This window comes from Ailuropoda melanoleuca, chromosome 14 (genome assembly GCF_002007445.2).
Source record: "Ailuropoda melanoleuca isolate Jingjing chromosome 14, ASM200744v2, whole genome shotgun sequence".
Lineage (NCBI taxonomy): Eukaryota > Metazoa > Chordata > Mammalia > Carnivora > Ursidae > Ailuropoda > Ailuropoda melanoleuca.
In genome coordinates, this window is record NC_048231.1 from 31,921,876 (window position 1) to 31,941,264 (window position 19,389).

Genomic DNA, 19,389 nt, shown 5'->3' on the forward strand with positions numbered 1-19,389 from the left:
GGCTTAGACGGCGGGAGAGCACAGGACCCACGATCCGTAGAAATCTCAGGGGAGGGTTTGGATGCAAGGGTCCCGAGAACCTGAGGAGCTTGGAGCCGATCACAGCAATGCCGTGCGGGTGAAAGGCCCCCGTGGACATTCGGTCACCAGCGTTTGGCCTCCACTCTGCACCTCTTGCTGGATTCTTAACAGAGCCTCTTAGCAGAGGATTGGGGACCCACGTGTAGTATCTGTCCCTGTCCCTGTCCATTGTGGCAAGGAGTGTCCTCTGTAGGCAACATCAAGGGGGCAGAGCCCAAGGGAGATTAAGAAACCCCCGCTTCCTTTTTTAGACTGAGCTGGCTCCCTCCTTTGCTATCAGGTCCTGCCCTGCCCTTCTGTGCCCAGCTCTGTGCCCGGCAGGCTGAGCTTTGCCCAAGTGTCCTCGCCCTCTGGCTTTTGACTGAGTCCAGCCAATGGGAGGCCAAGTGAGCAGGACCAGGTGGAGGGGGCAGGGTATTTATTTCTCCAGCTTCTCCTCTGCTTGGCACCACGGTTCTGACAGGGACTCCATCTTCCATGTCTGCAGCACCTGTCGGGCTGGACTCTGGATGCCTCTCTTGGCCTTGGTGCTCTTGACCCCACCCACACCTCTACCAGTTCATTACTTCTCTTTATTTACCTTACGCATGTGCCCATGGTGTTTTGCGGTTGGGGTCATCAGACAAAATATAGGATGCCCGGTTTCCTTTAAATTTCAGATAAGCAACAAATACTTTTAGTATAAGTATATCCTAAATATGGCATGGGACATACTTACACTAAACAATTCCTTGCTGTTTATCTGAAATTCACATCACATCTTTTTCTTTCCAAATTTGACAATCCTACCTGCAGGGTCCCTGATTGATACACTAATTGTCCCTCAGGTCATGGAACATTTCCGGCCACCCAACCAGAGGAACAGGTGGGTTTGAACCCCTTACCCCCTGCCATGCAGAGACCCGACTAGGGGTTGCTTCTTTCTCAATTTGGGACAGTGGGAGGCTGCCCTGGGGACCAGAATGTAGCCTAAAGATAAGATTGACCCAGACATCTCCCCACTTGCTGGCATCAGCCCCTAAAACGTCCCCAGGGGCACAGGCAGAAGCATCAGGGTCCTTGCTCCCACGAGCAGGTCCTGGCTCTTGGCAGTGACGTGGCCCGATTCTCAGCAGCTTTGAGGTCACAGCAGAGCTCCGCCAGTGTTGGCAACCAGGACAAGGACATTTGGAGAGACAAAGGGCCTTAGAAAGATCTGGAGTCCTCCTGTGCACTTTAAACTGGGTGTGGAGCCAGACTGAATGCCTTCCTCTCACCCCCTTGCCATGTGATTCTGGCCCTCAGCTTCCTCATCCCTAACAGGGGACAGGGATTCCTAGACGGCAGTCTGCAGTGAGATTAAATCAAGGACTGCTCATGGCTCTCGCGCAGTGAGAAACAGGGTCAGGCCTAAACTGAGGTCTGCCAGCCTCCCAGGGCCCAGCCTCTCATCCTCTGAATTAGGAAACAGTGGTTGCCATACCAAATCCCAAACACCCAATGGCTCAAACACAATAGTGTGTTTCTCCCTCTTGAAAACCTACCATTCTTCCTCAGCACACAGCTCTCTGCCCGGAGGTGACTCAGGGACCCAGGCTGAGTCTGTGGGTGGCTCTGCTGACGTGCAGGCCTTCCCGGGCCGCCACGCTCGTGGGCACGGAGGTGCAAGCAGAGAGAGCGCGCGAAGGAGGACACAGAGAACATTCTGTCCGCCTGGCCTGGACGGGGTAGATATTCCTCGCATCGTATGAGCTAGCTCATGGTCCCCTGGCCACTTGTAACTTCACACAGGCTGGGAAATGTTTTCTGGCTCTGTTCCCAGGAAGAAGGGGAAACAGTTTCCGAGGCGGCTTGTGACCCCGGCCCCACTTCCTTGCCACCCCCGCCCCCGAAACCACACAACTGACAATACCTAGGAGGATTTGTGAGGAGGACCCAGGAACCGGTAGCTCCAAAGAAATGGTGCTGTGGTTCTTGGTTTGGGTTCCCCAGGAGCAGACTAGGATTTGAGTTTATGCTGTGTTGGGGGGCATCACACAGAACATGGTAGAGGGGTAGGGAAGTGAAACGGAAGAGGAGAGTCAGCAAAGGGCATATTCTCGGGCCTGTCTGCACTGTGGGCAGCGGAAGCCAAAACCCACAGGGAACTCTGAGAGCCCGTGTGGGACCAGAGCGTCTGAGCCGTCCCGTTACTGGAGACCAAGTGGGGTGTGGGTACTCCTCCCACCAGCCGGCAGTTGAGGGCTGGTGATTCCGTGGCACTTGTGGCCTCTAACGTGGCAAAGGATGCTTGAGCGAGACGTGCAGGTGCTAGCAGGGGGAGGGCTGAAGCGTGCACTGAGTGGTCAGGGTGGGGGACCCAAGTAGGGCACCCACAGTGTCAGCTATGCACAGCGAGGTTGCAAGGGATGCTCGATATCCTCCCGACGGCCCCTTGAAGGGACAGGCAGGGGTCAGCTCCCAACCTGCAGCCGTGTCCACCCCCTGCGCCCTGGTCCGATCGCTCCCAGAAGCGGGGTCAGACAGCCTGGAGGCAGCTGTGAGGCCAAGGGGTGAGCACTTGACTCGGAGTCCACTGACCCAATTTGGAACCCAACCCTGCTGCTTACTGCCTAGAGACCTTGTGCAAGTGTGTCATCTCTTCCAAGTCCAGTCCGTTCTCTGGTCACTTAACGACACTCGCTGGGTGCCCACTGAATATGTGACCTTGAGTGTGCTGGGCCCTGAGGGTACAGCTGAGGACCCAGGCAGCCCTGCCCTCTGGGGCTCACAGGTACTTACAGCTCTGGGCCACCGCTACTTTTCAGGTAAACGGGTGGGGTGGGGGTCAGAAAAGCAGAGAGTACTTCTGGTCCTGCTGGGTGTCCAGTACTATTCTTCTAGACACAGACTCCAGCAGGGTCTTTCATACCAGGCCTGGACCTCATGGACGTCACACTCCAGGAAGACGATTCAGAGTGGTAAGTACTAAAACAGAACCCAACGAGAGTGAGGGGAGACCAGGCTTGTTTGACACGGTCCCCTGCCACCCTGAGATGTTGGCATCTGAGCTAGAAAAGGCAAGGAGAAGAAAGCACCATGAAAGGCTAGGAGAACAGTGCTCTGGGCAGAAGGAACCACAGGTGCAAAGGCCCTGGGGTGGGTCAGGGCTGGTCTTGTCCCTTTTGGGGACATTTGGGGCTGCCGGGCAGGCAGGGTTGGAATTCTGGGCCGGAAGCCTGATCTGGCCATTCCTTTTGCTGCACTAGGAGACTCAAGTTCTGGGGTCAAATTCCAGCCCCAGGAATCCTTGTTAAGGCTTAAAAAAATGGGGTTCTATTGCCATTTAATTGTGGCTCTGCCCTTGAAGCTCACCCCCAGGTCCCAGGCTTCCCAGCTGTCTGGAACACACAGCCTTGTCTTAGATTTACCTCCCCCATAGCCCAGGGGAGAGAAGAGATCTGGGGGTGTCTGAGACCTGGCCCCTCAGCAGCTGCATCCCCCAGCCTTTCTCCACCTGGATCTTCTTTTCTGGTCTACGTTGTTTGCAGCCCCCAATTCTTCCCCTAATCAGGGAAGGGTGGGGTCTGCAGCCTGCTGGGTGAGGGTAGGGGTGGGGAGGAGAAGAGGAAGAGCCAGAGCCCCGCAGAGTCTCTGAAGCAGGCTAGGGGGTGGAGTTTGGAAGGGAGCCACGGGGTAGAGTTCACTAACAGGTTCTGGAATCTCTAGGCATAAGTTCAAATCCTTGTGGAACAGCAATGTACTGGGGCCCACGCTCAGAAGAGCCCATACCTGGTTTTGTGTCCACACTGCTGTCTTGAAATTCTTAATGTTTAGAATCAGGAGCCCATCACTTGCAGGTCTCACTAGGCTCCACGGATTATGGAGCCTACCCTGCTACCCGTTCTTAGCCATGGGCCTCGGCAAGTTCCTCTGCCCCGTAGACCCTCAGTGTTCTCCTCTGCAGAATGGAGCCGTGCTTCCATTACCTCCGAGGAGCTTCCTGAGAAGACGATGAGAGACTCCAGGCAAAGCACCAGGCCGTGGCACAGCCATCAGAGCTGTCAGTCCCTGGTGATCATGGCAGAGTCGCTCTTTAGGGCCCGGTGGGGAGACGTATGTCCAGAGCCGCCAGTCTGCCTCCCAGCCTTGTGTGGGTGCATGACACTTGAGGCCAAAAATAAAATCCTCACTGAGAAGCAAATTGTTCTGCTGTTGTTCCACAACGCCCTGCCTGTGGCCATACTGGGTCCAGTGGTTTAGGCCCTAAATGAGCGGGGGATGCGGTCCTAGGGTTTTTGAGCCCGGGAGAGAGGAGGTCTGGCCAGGCACCCTGCACCTGCTTAGTGGGGGGAGGGGGACTGCGGGGCAGGGGGAGGCAGTCATCTGCCCTTGACAGATGAAGGCACAACACCCAGAGTTGTTCATGGGGTCTCTCCGGGAGCAGCCCCCCTCACCCTATGTCCCGGCTTGTGGGATCCCCACTGGATCAGTAACCAAGTCCCAGCAACCCAATCTTCCAGACATTCTGGAGTCTCGACTTCCTAGATTCACAGCTCAACAATTTCCCAACAGCGAGGCCTTGGGCAAGTTTCTCTCTGGGCCTCAGTTTCCCCATGTTCTGTGAAAGAACAGCTCTGACCTCGTGGTATGCCACATGACATCTGACCCTGCATGGAAAGCACTTAGAAGTGTCCTGACAAATGTCCGGCTCACCTCCACGCTGAGCCCGAGGGTGCGCTCCAAAACGCCAGTCTGACCAGGCCAGTCCTTCAGCGGAGGCCCTCCAGCGGCTGGTTGTCTTCAGGATAAAGCCCAAACTCCCCGGGCTTCCCTGAGCCTCCGTGGGCTGAGAACCCGCTCAGCTTCCATTTCCCAGACTCCAGCCAAAGGGCCTGGGATTTGCTCTAGGAAACTGCCAGCCCCTAAACCAGCGCCTATGATGTGCCTGTCAGTCAAGCCAAGGGGCGGGCACATGACCAGACTCAGCCAATTGGGTGCCTTCTCTAAGGTCCTTGCTTCTTGGGGATGGAGGGGCTGATGGCAAGGGGGAGGGGAGGCTTCATTTTTGGGGGGTATGCCCCTGAGTTCCCACTGCCTGGATCTCCAGGGCTGCCGTGGGCTCTGGGACTCCCCAGGCCTGGGTCTTTAGCTCTTCTCATTCTGGGGCCTCTCTCATACCTTCCACGGACATCGTCTTTGCCCAGAGTAGCCTGTTCGTTTCTGTTGCTGGCAACCGCAGAGCCCAGCCCGTGCACTCTGGGGCCTGCGGACGGCTTCTCCAGCGGCCCAGCCCCGCCCCCCCCCCCACGACTTTCACCTCTAAGCCTCTGCCTATAGCTCCCAGAGGGCACAGATGCTGTTTTATGCCTCTGAACCTTGGTCCCAGCTGGTTTCTTCTGCCCGGAATACTCTTCCCGACTTCCTTCCTGGCTCTGTCTTATCCTCAAGAACCACCTCGGGCATTGTCAACTCTGGGGGGACTTCCTCCAGCCCCCCTTCTCACCCCCCCACCCCCCAGGCTGGCTCTGACTCTCTGGGCAACCCTGGATCCGAGACCTCTGTGCATACGAGCATTCCCCATGCATGAATCCGAGGCCAGAACCATGTCTCCATTGGTTCAGATGTTTGAGAGGCTCTAGAACCATGGAGGGCAGACAGAGACAGTTCTCTTGAGACCTGCTCAGGGACTCCTGGGCTGGCAGGGACTGACTCCATGGCCCGCTGATGTATGTGCTCCCGCATAGGCCCCAATCCCTGCCCCTGCCCAGCGCCCTTTCAGCCGTGGCCCCAGCCCCTGGCCCTGCCTTAGCCTCTGCTTCAGCCCTGGCTCCAGGCTCCTCCCTCCACCTTTGCCCTCACCCTGGTCCCTCCCTACCCCCAGCATTCTTCTCAGTGAACCCCATCCTCAGGCAGTGACTCCCCAGGCTGTCCTCTGTGGAGGCCCTGGCTCTGATTGAATGGGGGCCTTGGTTGGGGGAAGCCCTGGACAGCTAGTTGGGGCATCAGGGATGGGCACCGGGTCCAGTTCCGCCAAATACTATGGGCCCAGCAGCTCCAACAGCAGGTACCAGGGCCAAGCCAGAAGGCAGGGACAGGTCCCAGGTTGAAGACCTGAAGCCTCCTTCACCTTGCCCCCTCCCCTGCCCTGGGCCAGGTGCGGTTCTGAGCCACGGGCAGAGCTGAGCCTTTATGGGTTGCTGAATGCCCTCGCTGGGGAAGGGCACGAGCTGCAGCCACCCACCATCAGATAGAAGGAGGTAAAAGGGAGAGTCCTGGGACATACCAGTAGGATCTGGGGAGCCCACAAAGTGGGGGCGTTAAGAATGACCTCTACCTTGCCTATGGTTGACCAGCTGAAAGAAAGGACAAAAAACAGCTCGAGACCCCCTGGGGTCACCTATGCATCTCCCTCTTGTCCTTGGGAACTGAACCAGGGAGGCAGGGGTAGGCCATGGAGAAGGTGGCCCTCCACCCACAGGTGGGTCCTGCAATGGACACATCGTAAGGACAGAGGCCAGCATTATGATGTCACGGCCCGGCAGTGGCTTTGTGCTCCTGGAGCCATGAGTGAGTCAGCTGGGCCCCCTCCTCCTTCCCCATGCTCCTGTCCCAGTGTCTGATGCTCAGGGCTGGAGAGGCCGACCACGCAGCCCCTCCCCTCCTCTCCCTGCTCCATCCCTGTGCTGCAGCTAGTCTAGCAGATGGCCAGTGAATGGCAGGCTTAAGGAGACTTTTTTCTCCTTTGGGCCATAACCAGGAACCAGACTTAGACAAATGGTCCAGGAGCTCTTTGCAAGGCCGTGTGGAAACTACCTGTTATCTAGGACACCCTCCCGGCCTGACCGTGAGCTCATTCAAAGTGACCGTCTCAGCCTTCACATTCCTTTGATGAGCTCTGTATAAGCTCAGAGTATGTGATGTCACTGAATGCATAAAGGGGTGGAGGGTGGCTGGGTCGGATAGGCCACCAAGGTGTCCCCGCCCCATGCACACTGCTTTCTGAGCCAGCCCCCAGCCCTGACCCTGGGGCTCTCTCCTGAATGTTGTGGGAAACCAGCACCTGTTGGAAGACCCCAGACGCTGGCTTCAATGAGCCTCAAGTCCAGCTCCAGTCTTCCTGTGTGTCCCTGAGCCGGTCACAGCCCCCCTCTGAGCCTCTGTTTCCTTTTGATGAACTGGGAGCGTCACCTGGCTTCCAGGGGCTGTTGGGAAGGTCGGAAGAGAAAGCGCTAATCATTCTTCCCGCCTGGACCACGTGGCCCTCGTCCACCAGCGTGGCCGGGGTGGTGAGGGGCGATGCTGGTGGCCGTGGACACCAGCCAGGGGGCTGGCCCGAGCATTACCAGCGACAAGGACAGGCACTTGCAGGTGCTGTCACAGGAACTCTGCCGGCTCCAGGCAAAGTATGAGAGGTCCCAGGCCCCACTGTGCCCCTGCCCCAGGCCCAGTAGCGCCCACACTGGGCTAGGTGGCTGGGACTGAGCAAACATCCCTGGGGGCCAGGCAGGGAAGGGACAAGGCAGGGAGCAATCCCTGGGAGTAAACGGGAGGGGCAGCCGTGGGGACTGGTGGGGGCTTGGTTCCTGCCCCTCGAGCTCAGACCGTAGGCCATCCCAGGCCCTCCGTGGGCTTAGTCTCCTGTCCCAGAGGCAGGGCTGTGGGTGGCCATCCCCTGCACCTGTCAGCTCAGCGCCTCTAAAGTCAACCCTCGAGGCTGTCCCTCCTCCACCTGCCTTGAGGGGAGACCCTTGGTCCTCACCCTTCGGGCAGCCCATCAGTTTCAGGAGGCCCATAAAAGCCTGAATCAGATGCAAAAGGATGTGCCTGTGAGCAATTTTGTGGAGAAATTTCCAACCCTTCCATCCAATTCTATCAGGGCTTCCCAACCCCGCGAAGGGTTAGCCCCATGGTGCGCAGGGTCCACACGATATTTGTGGGGAAAGATGGCTTTCCCCTGCATTTTCCAGGACCATACAGATGAGAAAGTGGGGGCTGAGAGGCAGAGAGGCCTGCCCTGGGTCACTGAGCCGTCACTCAGAGAGCCCACCACAGTCCCTGGAGGCTCAGCCAGCTGACTGGGGCAGGTCCCACTCTGCCTCTGCCCGTGACCGACCGCTGACCTTGACTGGGCACAGAGCAGGCGACCTACTGGAGACTAAGCTTGCTCAGGGGCTCGCCTAAGAGTCAAGCATGGCTGGGCAGCAGCTTGCGGTTGTCTCCCCTCTGGGGGTGCTGGGGTCCAGTCCTCAGGCTGAGTGCTCCCTATGTGTTGGGCGCCCCACGCACGGTCCCAGCCAGCCTGTCGTTATAGATGGGGTAGCGAAGCATAGAGTGGAAGCACCTGGCCCAGTCACCAGCTGGTGCGGGGGCTCAGGCTGGCCCGTAAAGGAGCCTCCGTAGACCCCCTACCTGCCACCAGAAGGACTGGACGCCAGTCTCCCTGGTGCTCCTTCCTCACACCTGCTCATGGCAGCTCTTTGAACTGTGCTTCAGTTTACTCATCAGGAAATGGGGTGGAGAGGCTTAAGTCAGTGGCCTACTGATGGGATGGGGGTGGGGGGGGCCCACCCAGGGCAGGTCTGAGCCAGAGATCCCCACGGAGAGTGGTTGCAAGAGGTCATGACCTGGGAGCCTCCACACCACGTCTCGCTGTCGCTGAAATGTCTCCGCAGGCAGAGGAAGCTGAAGAGAGAGGTTGAGAAGCACAAGCTTTTTGAAGACTATCTGATTAAGGTCCTTGAGATAATCCCCAAGGGTATGTATGGAACTTCGTCTCCGGTTGCCTCCCAGCCTTGGGACTAGGGCGCGGGGTGAGCTTTGACCTCATCTGCAGAATGAGGACCCACAAAGGCCGATGGCGCAGGGGCTCGGAAGGACGCAGGGGCCAAGTGAGTCTGCCCGGTGGACCCTGGCGCCACCAGTGCCGCTAGTGTGGCCCGCAGCAAGGTCTCAGGTCCTGGTTTCTTGGTCTGCACAAGGGAACAACACCGGTTACGCGGATCGGATGCACTCACCCTTCACGAGCCTGTAGCGTGGCGCCCGGCATTCAGTGAACACCCAGGATGGGTTAGCTATGATCGCTGTTATTTTGGGTGTCTTTGGTTTTGTGTTGTGTTTTGCTATTATCAACTGAAATTACACAGACACCAGAAATGGCTTTGTGTTTTGTTTCATCCTGATTAGTACCAGAGCCCACTGTCGTCAGTGCCAGATACTTGGAAAGGGAAGGGGATCAAACACGTGTTTTTATCATCATTATCTCAACATCATCAATAATAAGAGTAACTATTGCCATTTATTAACTACTATGAACTAACTTTGTGCTGACCTCTTTAGAAAAGCGTTTTTCCCTCTCTCTATAAGCTTCTGAGAACTGTGTTACCGAGCCTCAGAGAGGTTAAGGAACTTGCCCAAAATGCCCAGCCAGGAAGGAGTGGGGCTGGGTCTCAGACTCTGGTCTGACTTCAGAGCCACTGCACTAAATGCTGTGGAGAGGTGAGAGCCCCCCAAACTGTCCTGGATGTCAGGGAAGGCTTCACAGAAGAGGTGGCCTCTCATGGGGCTCAAATGAGGTCAACAAAGGGGAACGGCATTGATGGCAGAAGAAACAGCACGAACGTAGGCTGGAGCCACAGCCCTGCGTGGTGAATTTGGGGATGGGGAGTTCTAGCGTGCTGGAGCTGCAGGACTTGGCGGGAGTTGCTGGAAGACTGTGACTGGGAGGTTGAGTAACCCCAAAAAGTGTTGAGCACCAAGCCAGGGAGAGGTGAGGGCTCCAGGTCCTTGGGGACTGTCTCCTGTCTCACTGGGCCTCATGGCTCCAGAATCTGGGTTCTTGGCTGCTCAGGGACTTTCAAATGTTAATGCTTCTCTTGAAGAGGCTGGCAGTGGGGGAGGGGGCCGGACAGCTGCTGGACCTGTCCTGCTGTCCTGGGCTAAGCCCCGCACGGGTCATCTGGCACCTCTCAACTGTGGGGCTGTAGCTGGAATTGCAGGGCCTCCATCGTTGGCGTCTGTGCCCACCCATCCCACCACAGCACTGTCTCCCTAGGCCACAACGAAGGGGAGGAGCCAGAGGCGGTCCTGGTGGAGACCATGGTGGAACACTACGGGCAGCTCTTCACTATCAGCCAGGACATCCAGAAGCATCTGGAGGCCCTCTCCGAGATGAACCGGGTCGTCCACCAGAGGCTGGAGTCTCTAGAGGAGAGCCACAGGGCTCTTATCCCGGTAACAGCTATCTGCAGCCTGGTCCGTTGTCCCTTAGCTCATAGGACTGGGGGCAGGGGGGTCCCCCTTCCCTCTGCACCTCCAGGAAAGGCTCAGAGCAGCGGTGGGCTGCTGAGAGGGTCTGGGTGGGGCTGTCACTCCAGAGCCCTGTTCTGGATCCCTTTCTCTCCCTTTCTGCTGGCTGACTCGGGGTTTCTCCTGAAGCCTAGCTTATGCTCAAAAGGTGTTCTTGGTGGTGGAAAGGCCACAAGTTCTAGATTCAAACAGACTGGGTTCAAATTCCAGTTCAGTCTCTGACTGGCTGCATGATCCTGGGCCAGGGTGGCCCCTCTCTGAGCCTCAGTTTCTCTATCTGTCGAATGGCGATGCAACCTAGCTCGTAGGTTGTCATGAGACACGGAGGGGTGCCCAAGTAAGTGTCCCAAGTGGTCACCTCTCTTTCCTTTTTGGTTAATCGTATAACAGAACTTTTGCCAGGGGGGCCGGGCATCCCAGCCGGCAGAAAGTGCCCAGGCGAAGGCATGGCAGGATGAATTTGCATGCTGCAGCTGGGGCCTAGGGCCACGGAAGGGAAGGGAAGGGAAGGGAAGGGAAGGGAAGGGAAGGGGACGTGGAGAGTAAGGCTGAGGGTGTGTTGATTCTTGCAAAGGACCGTTGCGTAATGTTTGCAGCCAGTCTCTTCCCTCTAGTGGCCGCACTGAAAACCTACACCACGTTGCACCTTTTTCCTTCTGGAGAGCCAGACCCCTTATGATTGGGCAGGACAGGGCGAGGTGCAGTTTACAGGCTTTGTCTCATTTAAATCTCACCCCAGCCCCTGGAGCTAAGTGCTTTAATTCCTGGGGCTGAAACAAGGGGAGGTGAGTGAGGCATTCAAGTGTTGGTTGGATCCCATCCTTATTTGAAATTTTTAATATTTTGTCCATCATGGATTCTTTGTATTAACTTTGATTTTTAAAAGCATTGGATTAAAGTATTATTTATCTTAATTAATCAATCTTCATTTTAAGCGTATGCTGAGTTTTCCCACACCACCTTAAATTTCGCTCTTCTTCCCACTTTCCAGGAGAGGAGACTAAGATGCAGAGAAGTGAGGACACCTGTGTATGTCCCGTGTCCAAACTCACGCCCCATGGGGCCTCGCCGGGTGGGGGGGGTGGCTGGCACAGCCCTGTGCGGAACAGGCTGGGCCACAGGAGGCCGTCCATGGCCTTGCTTCGCGGTTCCCTCCCAGCAACCCCTAGGGCCACAAGGTCACAGACTCTTGGCCCTGGTTATGGGAGGAAAAGGGGGTCTGGGGGCCATGAGTCAACATTCAAACCCCAGTCAGCCCAGACATGCCCTTTCAGGCCTTTCCTGGTGCTCTGAACAGTTGAGACCCAGAGCTTTCTCCTCTGCCCACCCCCATCATGGCTCAGATCCCCCGGGGGCAGTGAGCTCCTTGGGACCAGGCCCAGGTCAGATGTCCCCACAGCTTGCTGCACCCAGGTGACGCAGCCTGTCCCATCGCAGGGCCTCAAGATTCGGCTGTGTCAGCTGCAGAAGCGATGTCATCACGAGCAGAAGCAGTGGGGGCAGCTGGGACACCATGTCACCTCCCAGAAGGACATGGACAGCTATAATGTGAGTCTGATCTGTGGGATGGGGGTAGGGGCAGGGCTGGGGGCTGCCGTCTTCTCAATAAGCATCACCCCCCACACACTCATACACACACCCCACTTACCTCGCCCTGGTGACTGCCTGTCTTTGAAGAGCTTCCCTAAGGTGGGGCAGAGGTTACTTTACAGATGGGAAAATGGAGGCCACAGAGGGTTAAGGGCCAGGCTCTGCCAAGAACCAGAGCTGGGATCTCCAGCCCAGTTGCAGGGCTTGGCATATGCTGGCTGCTTACCCAGTCGCCCTGGTGACTGCCTGTCTTTGAAGAGCTTCCCTAAGGTGGGGCAGAGGTTACTTTACAGATGGGAAAACGGAGGCCACAGAGGGTTAAGGGCCAGGCTCTGCCAAGAACCAGAGCTGGGATCTCCAGCCCAGTCGCAGGGCTTGGCATATGCTGGCTGCTTACCCAGTCCTTCTGTAATGCTTGTGGTTGATAATAGAACAGTGGCATTTAAGTGAGTGGTTATTATGTGCTGTCCTCAGTAATTCGTACGTCTCTGTGATCATCACAGGCAGTGATTAGCCCCCTAACCCGGGACAGGCACTCCTAAGTGTTGGTGGATTCTTACCTGTATCTATTTCACGGATGAGAAAAGTAATGTTCAGAAAGAGTAAGTCATGGCCAAAGTCCATGACCAGGGGGCAGGATTTCTGNGGAGGCCACAGAGGGTTAAGGGCCAGGCTCTGCCAAGAACCAGAGCTGGGATCTCCAGCCCAGTCGCAGGGCTTGGCATATGCTGGCTGCTTACCCAGTCCTTCTGTAATGCTTGTGGTTGATAATAGAACAGTGGCATTTAAGTGAGTGGTTATTATGTGCTGTCCTCAGTAATTCGTACGTCTCTGTGATCATCACAGGCAGTGATTAGCCCCCTAACCCGGGACAGGCACTCCTAAGTGTTGGTGGATTCTTACCTGTATCTATTTCACGGATGAGAAAAGTAATGTTCAGAAAGAGTAAGTCATGGCCAAAGTCCATGACCAGGGGGCAGGATTTCTGGGCTTAAGCTCTCGAGCTGCTCCTTCCTGGCCTTTGGAATGGGGACGGGTTACACTCTGGCCCCTGGGTCCTCACTAAAACCAGAGTCTGTGCCCTCCCCCCAGCCTCAGGGGCTGCTGGGAAGACACCAGGACCAAGGCCTGGGGCACATTCCACCTGGACAGAGTGTGGTCAGCAAATGCAGGGTCTTCTCAGTCCCCATGCCATCCTAATCAGGAAGACGTGAGGGGTGGGGTCAACATGTTGCTGACCTCCAGCCAAGGGGCTGTGAGAGGCAGTGGATTGGCCACTGTTTATAGAGCCCCTTCTGGATCTTTCTCTTCAAGATGCGAAGCAAGGCTGCCACCGCTGGCCACAGCCCTGAGGACCAGAAGTCTAGGACTCCGGTGCTGCCCAGAGTGACGAGCTCCAGGTTCCTCCATGACCCTTCCCGGGCCCTGCCCCAGGTGTGGACCACGGGTGTCTCCAGCCAGGAGGACCCTCTGGGAAGTTAATTCAGTGTCCCTCATAGCAGGGGAGGTTGCTCAGGCCCTGGGGTGGCAGCGACTCGACCAAGGCCCCCTGGGCGTGAAGCACGGAACAGGATGAGAAGGTGGCTTCTCTGGTCCGAGTGAGCTGGGGACAGGGGGCAGGCNGCTTCTCTGGTCCGAGTGAGCTGGGAACAGGGGGCAGGGGGAGGCTGGGAGAGGACCAGACCTGCCGCCTCCTCCCCTTGCAGACTCAGCTGCTGCACTACATGCACGTGGCCATCAACAACATGGTCCGGCAGTGCTCCCCCTCCACCCACAGCGTGCCCAAGAGCATGGACCTCTTCTCGAAGCTCGACCTGATTCAGGTGAGGCCTCGCTGCCACCCCAGGCTGGTCTCCAGCCGCAGCCTCTCCTGAGCCTCAGCTCATGGAGCACTCACATTTAGCCCCCGTGAGCCCGTCCCTCCATGGCTACACAGGCTCCTGGGGCAGTAGGTCATGGCATCTCTATTAGTCACTCGACAAACTTGTAATGAGCCCCCATTTGGTGCAGGATCAGAGGCAGGTGTAAAGAAACTTCTGCCCTGCCCGGTCTTTGTGGCCCCACGTTGGCACATCACACACACACACACACATGCACAGTGTACACATTCACGCGGACATTCATGTTTCACAACACATGTGAAACATACATGGAAGCACCTGCAAACACGCAGACATGCACGTGGGTGTGGTCAGGCATTGACACTCACGTGCGCGCTCCGGGAGGACACATCACAGTGACTAAGGGAGCCGCCTCAGTTGCAAACTCGGACTGTCGGTCAAGTCCCCTGAGCCTCCCCTTCTCACTGTCCCTCAGGACCAGCCCCCCACCTGCCGTACGCCGATGCCCGTACGGACAGCATGTCGTCACACCGGCTACTGCCCACAGAGCACATCTCTTCTTCTCTGCAGTCAAACCTTTACTGGGATATAATTCACAAGCCACAACATTTTCCCTCTTCAAGCATCCCCTTGGTGTTTTCAGTTCAGTCAGAACCAGGCAACCATCACTACTATCCAGAACATTTCTTCACCCCAAAATGACACATTTTGCACCTGGTTTCTCTCACTTAGCATAATGTTTTCAAGGTCAGCCGCGTCATAGTATGAATCAATACTTCATTCCTTATTAGGGCTGGATACTACTCTGCTGTGTGGACCAGTGGATCAGTTGAAGGACATTTGGGTGGTTTCTGGGTTTTTTGGCTCTTGTGAATAACGGTGCTGTAAACATTCACATACGGGTTTTAGTGTGGACATAGGTGTTCAGTGAGCTCGGCTGACACCTCAGAGTGGAACTGCTGAATCACAGGGTGACTGTATAGTTAACATTTTGAGGAACTGCCAAACTGTTTTCCAGAGTGGCTGCACGATTTCATGATCCCACGATCAATGTGGGAGGGTTCCAATTTCTCCACATCCTGTCCACACTTGGTATTGTCTGTCTTTCATAATTCAGCCATCCCAGGGGGTGTGAAGTCATATCTCACTGTGGTTTCGCTTTGCGAGTCATTGGTGACTAAGGATGTTGAGTATCTTTCATGTGCTTATTGGCTATTTGTATCTCTTCTTTGAAGAAAGATCTATTCAGATCCTTTGCCCATTTTTTAATTGGATTATTTGGGTTTTTTTTAAATTGTTGAGATCTAAGATATATTCTAGATAGAAGTCCCTTATCAGATGTATGTGTTTGCAAATATTTTCTCCCCTTCTGTGGGTTATCTTTTCACTTGATGATGTCCTTTGAAGAACCAGAGCTTTTAATTTTGATGAAATTGAGCTATTTTCTTTGGCTACTTGTCTCTAGGCATCACATCACATCACATTGCAAAAACTATAATCCCCAGTGATGAAGATTTACACCCAAGCTTTCTAATAAGAAATTTATAGTTTTTGCTTTAATATTTAGGTTTATGCTCCATTTTTAGTTAACTTGTATGTATGGTACGGGATAGGGGTCCGATTTCATTCTTTTGCATAAAGATATTCCGTTGTCCCCATACCATCTGTTGAAAAACACCTACCCTTTCCCCTTTGAATTGTCTCCTCTCCCTTGTCAAAAATCAATTGCCAACGAATGTGAAGGTAAATTTCTGGACCCTCAATTCTATTGCATTGGTCTAGATGTCTGTCCTCTGCCAATACCACACTGTCTGGGTTCCTGGAGCTCTGTAGTAAATTTTGAAATGAGGAGATGGGAGTCCTCCAACTTTGCTCTTTTCTGAGGTGGTTTGAGTCTTCTAACGGGGCATGTTTTCGCCATGAACTGAAGCTCCGTGGCTGGGTGGGTTTCAGGCATGGTGTGACCTGAGCTCACTGGATCGGCCAGGACTCATCCCTTCCATGCTCTGCTGTCGGCCATCCTCACTACTGGCTTTGTTCTAGGTCACAACTTGCTCTCCTTACTTGAGGCAGGCTCAGTGGCCACGTTCAAACACGGGACGCTCGTTCCTCTGGAACACCAAAGGGGCGAGTCCCTGCCTCAGGGTTGCCGTGGCAACAGCCCACAGTCAGCAAGCCTGCCTCTGCCGAGAAGGACTTCTCACGAGCTCTCAGACAGCATGAGGGCTGCTCCGCGGCACGGCTCCAGGGACACCATTCACGTTGTTGGCGTCCCCTGGGGCACAACTCATGTTATTCATATTCACATTGTGATATGAATAATGTAGCTTTCAATAAGGGCACATTTGTCTAAATAGTCACAGCGCATTAATTTCATCTTCCTCCCGAGAAAAAGGAAGAAATTACACGGTGATGTCAAGGGGTACCATGGGTCTCCTGCAACAATCACTCGACCAAGACTTATTGAGTTGCCCACATGTGCTCCGCATTGTGCTAGGTAAAGAGCTGGAGGTGGAAGGACCTTAAGAAATGAATGCCTCAGAGAGGAGGCTGGGGGAAGGCAGGGTGGGCTTCCTGGAAGAAGCAGTGAAAAAAGGCAAGCAACCACATTTAGGAAGCCACACCAGGACTTGGACTCCATCGTCCAGATTTACCACCCCTGGGCTGTGCAACTCCAGACAAGTCACTTAACCTCTCTGAGCCTCAACTTGCTCATTGGCCAAGTGTCATTGATATCACATTCTTTGCGGGGCACTTGTGAGAGTTAACAGAAGCGTAGGGAACCTCTGATGGTGTGTTGGTCCTTGGGAAGGGGTGTCAAAGCACCGGCAGGTGAGAGAGATTTCTTTTTCTTCCCAGGAATTTATGTTGGACAAAATGGAGACAGTGAGATTTATCTCACTGCTCATGGAACCCAGAGTATGCTGGTCAGGGGACAGTCTCAGGAACCCCAGAAGATACCCCAGATCCTTCAGGAAATGCCCAAGAGATCAAGATTTGGTCCCCAGAGCTCCCCTTCCAGGCACCCAGACTTCAGAGTACTCCAGCTTGAAGTGAGCCAGCGCCCATGCTCGCCCTGCCCGCATCATGACCCTCTTCCTACCTATCCAGCCTTCTTTTCTCACCACAGCGCCCCCAAGTGGGCGGGAGCCAACCTGGGGGTAGGGGCGCTGTTCCCTGTCCCGGGGGATTAGCAGGCGTGGAGGCTGGGACTGGCGAAGAGAGAGAGGGGTTCCCGGTTTGAAGGCAGCCGTCAGGTGGAAGGTCCCAGATTGGAGGCCGCAAGCTCACCGCCATCGGTGGGTTTGTCTAAGAAGAGCTCTGGATAGGTGCCTAGCTTTTAGGAACATCCGAATCACAGGAACTCTCGTACAGAGCCACCCAGGGCCGTAGGATGCATGGGAGCTGGCTTCGCCCGCAGCAGACAAGGGAGCGTGGCAGACTGGGGGTACTGAATCTGTCTATCAGGGGCATCTTGTCTCTGCTTCTCAGAAGCCGAATACCGGGTCAGTGCCCACTGCCTTCCCGAGGGTCCCAGAGCTGCCTGGAAAGAATGCTGCTCTTAGAGAGAGGCTTGGCCGGGCAAAGCCCCTCTCCAGGCCAGTTTTCCACCTGCAAGATAGGGTGAGAGGGTGTCTAAGGGAGTCCCCTCCCCAGGCTGCCGTTCTTGGGCCAGGGTGGGGAGAGCTTGGTCTACCTGGAAGCACTGGTTTGGTTTTATGGTGTCATGGTGTAAAAGCCTCCTAGCCACCACTGCAGCCCTGGAAAGCTTTGGAGGCCTGCATCGGTTTACTGGTTTGGGTCAAAGTTGCCAGCTAAGAGCAACTGACAAGCTGCGAGCAGTGGTCAGTGAATTAACTCTCATCGAAGAAGAGTTTCAGAAAAGACGCAGCCGTGCAGTGCACAAACACGGAGGGTCGCTGTTTCCCAGGTGCCGTTGGGCGAGGGGCTGGGAGGCTCCGAGGGCGGGAGGGAGGGCGGGAGCGCGGGTAGGATTTGGCTGCCGAATCAATGAAGGAAGCTACATATAATCAGGCTGAGTGTGGTCAGGTCTCTACGAGCAGCTTAAACAAAGGGGAACCAAGGAGGGACCATGGTTTCCTGATCTCACAGGCCTTTGGAGCAAAGAGGACATTCCAGGTCGGGCTTGAGTCGGATCGGAGAAGGCGAGGTGGTGGGAGAGCTCAGAAGGGGAAGGAAACTCGAGGGGAGGGGCTTCCAGTTGGGCTGGGGCACGAAGAACGTGACCAGCTGCTGAGAAGGTGGACTGCAGGACCCTCATGGGGTCCACGGGCCGGGCTACCAGGTTTGGACTTGGGTCCGGAGGCCACACATCGGGGTGTCTGAGTCCACTTGGGCTACTATCACAGAAGCCCAGACTGGGGGCTTAAACAACAGACATTTATTTCTCCCACTTACTGGATGGGTCTGGTGAGGGTCCACCTCCTGTTCATAGATGCCGTCTTCTCGTGCCTTCACGTGCTGGGCGAGGCAGCTCTATGAGATCTTTCCTATCAGGGCACTAATCCCACTCATGGAGGCTCCACCCTCATGACCTACTCACCCGCCAGACGCCTCACCTCCTAACGCACTGGGGGTTAGGATTTTCCCTTGTGAATATGGGGTGGGAAGACTCATGCAGTCCCTTGCAGGGAGCCTCCCACATTCTTTACCTTTCCCAGATCTCCCTCTCCCAACGACATCTGCTTTCCAGAGAGATCTAAAGTATCCCATCACTCTCCCTGTTATGTGGGCACATGCCGGGCCAATGATTCTTAGATTTGAACCGTCATGGGGAAGACTTGTGAAAACAGCACATGGCTCCACTCCCGGAGCTTCTGAGGGCACAATCTAGGGCCTTAGAAGCCTTAGAATTTGCATCTCTAGCGGGGCGTCTGGGTGGCACAGCGGTTAAGCGTCTGCCTTCGGCTCAGGGTGTGGTCCCGGCGTTATGGGATCGAGCCCCACATCAGGCTCCTCCGCTATGAGCCTGCTTCTTCCTCTCCCACTCCCCCTGCTTGTGTTCCCTCTCTCGCTGGCTGTCTCTATCTCTGTCAAATAAATAAATAAAATCTTTAAAAAAAAAAAAAAAGAATTTGCATCTCTAGCATGTTCCAGAGCGATGCGGATGCTGCAGGTCCCAGGACCACACTTTGAGAACCGCTGCTTTAGAGTAATGGCAAATCCTAAATGCCTAAGCCGGCTCTGCTCCTCCTTGCGCACCAGCGCCCCCTGGCGGGACTTCAGTGTCACTAGTGTCACTGCATGCCGGGCCCCACCCCGTCTCACCTCCTAGGAGGGACTGGACACACACTGGTAAAGGCCCAGGGCGTGGTTCTCTGGCTCCCTGGCTTTGCCTGTGAGGGCCCAGGCGGCTGCTGTCCTCCTGTACCCTGCCGTCTGCACGCTGTGCACTGGTCGTGCCTTTTAGGTCTGCTTCAGATGTTTTGTCACACTCCTCAGGGAGGATGATCGGAAGAGATGCCTGGGGTGGCAGTGGCCTGGCCATCTATCCGCATTTGCAACGGGCAGCCAGGTCTCTTAGGAGCTCCCAGCCTCCCCCGGGAGGGACTTGGGTCACGAAATAGACGGGGCACTGGGCTTGGCCGTG

At 55.6% G+C, this 19,389-nt stretch overlaps 1 protein-coding gene across 1 annotated transcript; it reads left to right on the forward strand.

Annotated features, from left to right (window-relative positions):
• The first annotated feature begins 2,097 nt into the window (after positions 1-2,097).
• Positions 2,098-17,277, forward strand: CCDC197 (coiled-coil domain containing 197). Its single transcript, XM_034643136.1, has 8 exons — positions 2,098-2,833; positions 2,975-3,020; positions 8,715-8,797; positions 10,094-10,272; positions 11,785-11,895; positions 13,252-13,371; positions 13,644-13,760; positions 16,638-17,277. The coding sequence occupies exons 2-8, from the start codon at positions 2,986-2,988 to the stop codon at positions 16,833-16,835; spliced, it is 843 nt and encodes a 280-aa protein (XP_034499027.1). The 5' UTR covers positions 2,098-2,833; positions 2,975-2,985; the 3' UTR covers positions 16,836-17,277.
• Positions 17,278-19,389: the final 2,112 nt, after the last annotated feature.

What these genes read in the sequence shown, in the direction of transcription:
- CCDC197 (XM_034643136.1), top strand. Translation starts at nt 2,986, where the DNA reads ATGGACGTCACACTCCAGGAAGACGATTCAGAGTG. An exon ending in CCTTGAGATAATCCCCAAGG is followed by an intron (nt 8,798 to 10,093) that starts GTATGTATGGAA and finishes CTGTCTCCCTAG; the next exon opens with GCCACAACGAAGGGGAGGAG. An exon ending in AGGACATGGACAGCTATAAT is followed by an intron (nt 11,896 to 13,251) that starts GTGAGTCTGATC and finishes TTTCTCTTCAAG; the next exon opens with ATGCGAAGCAAGGCTGCCAC.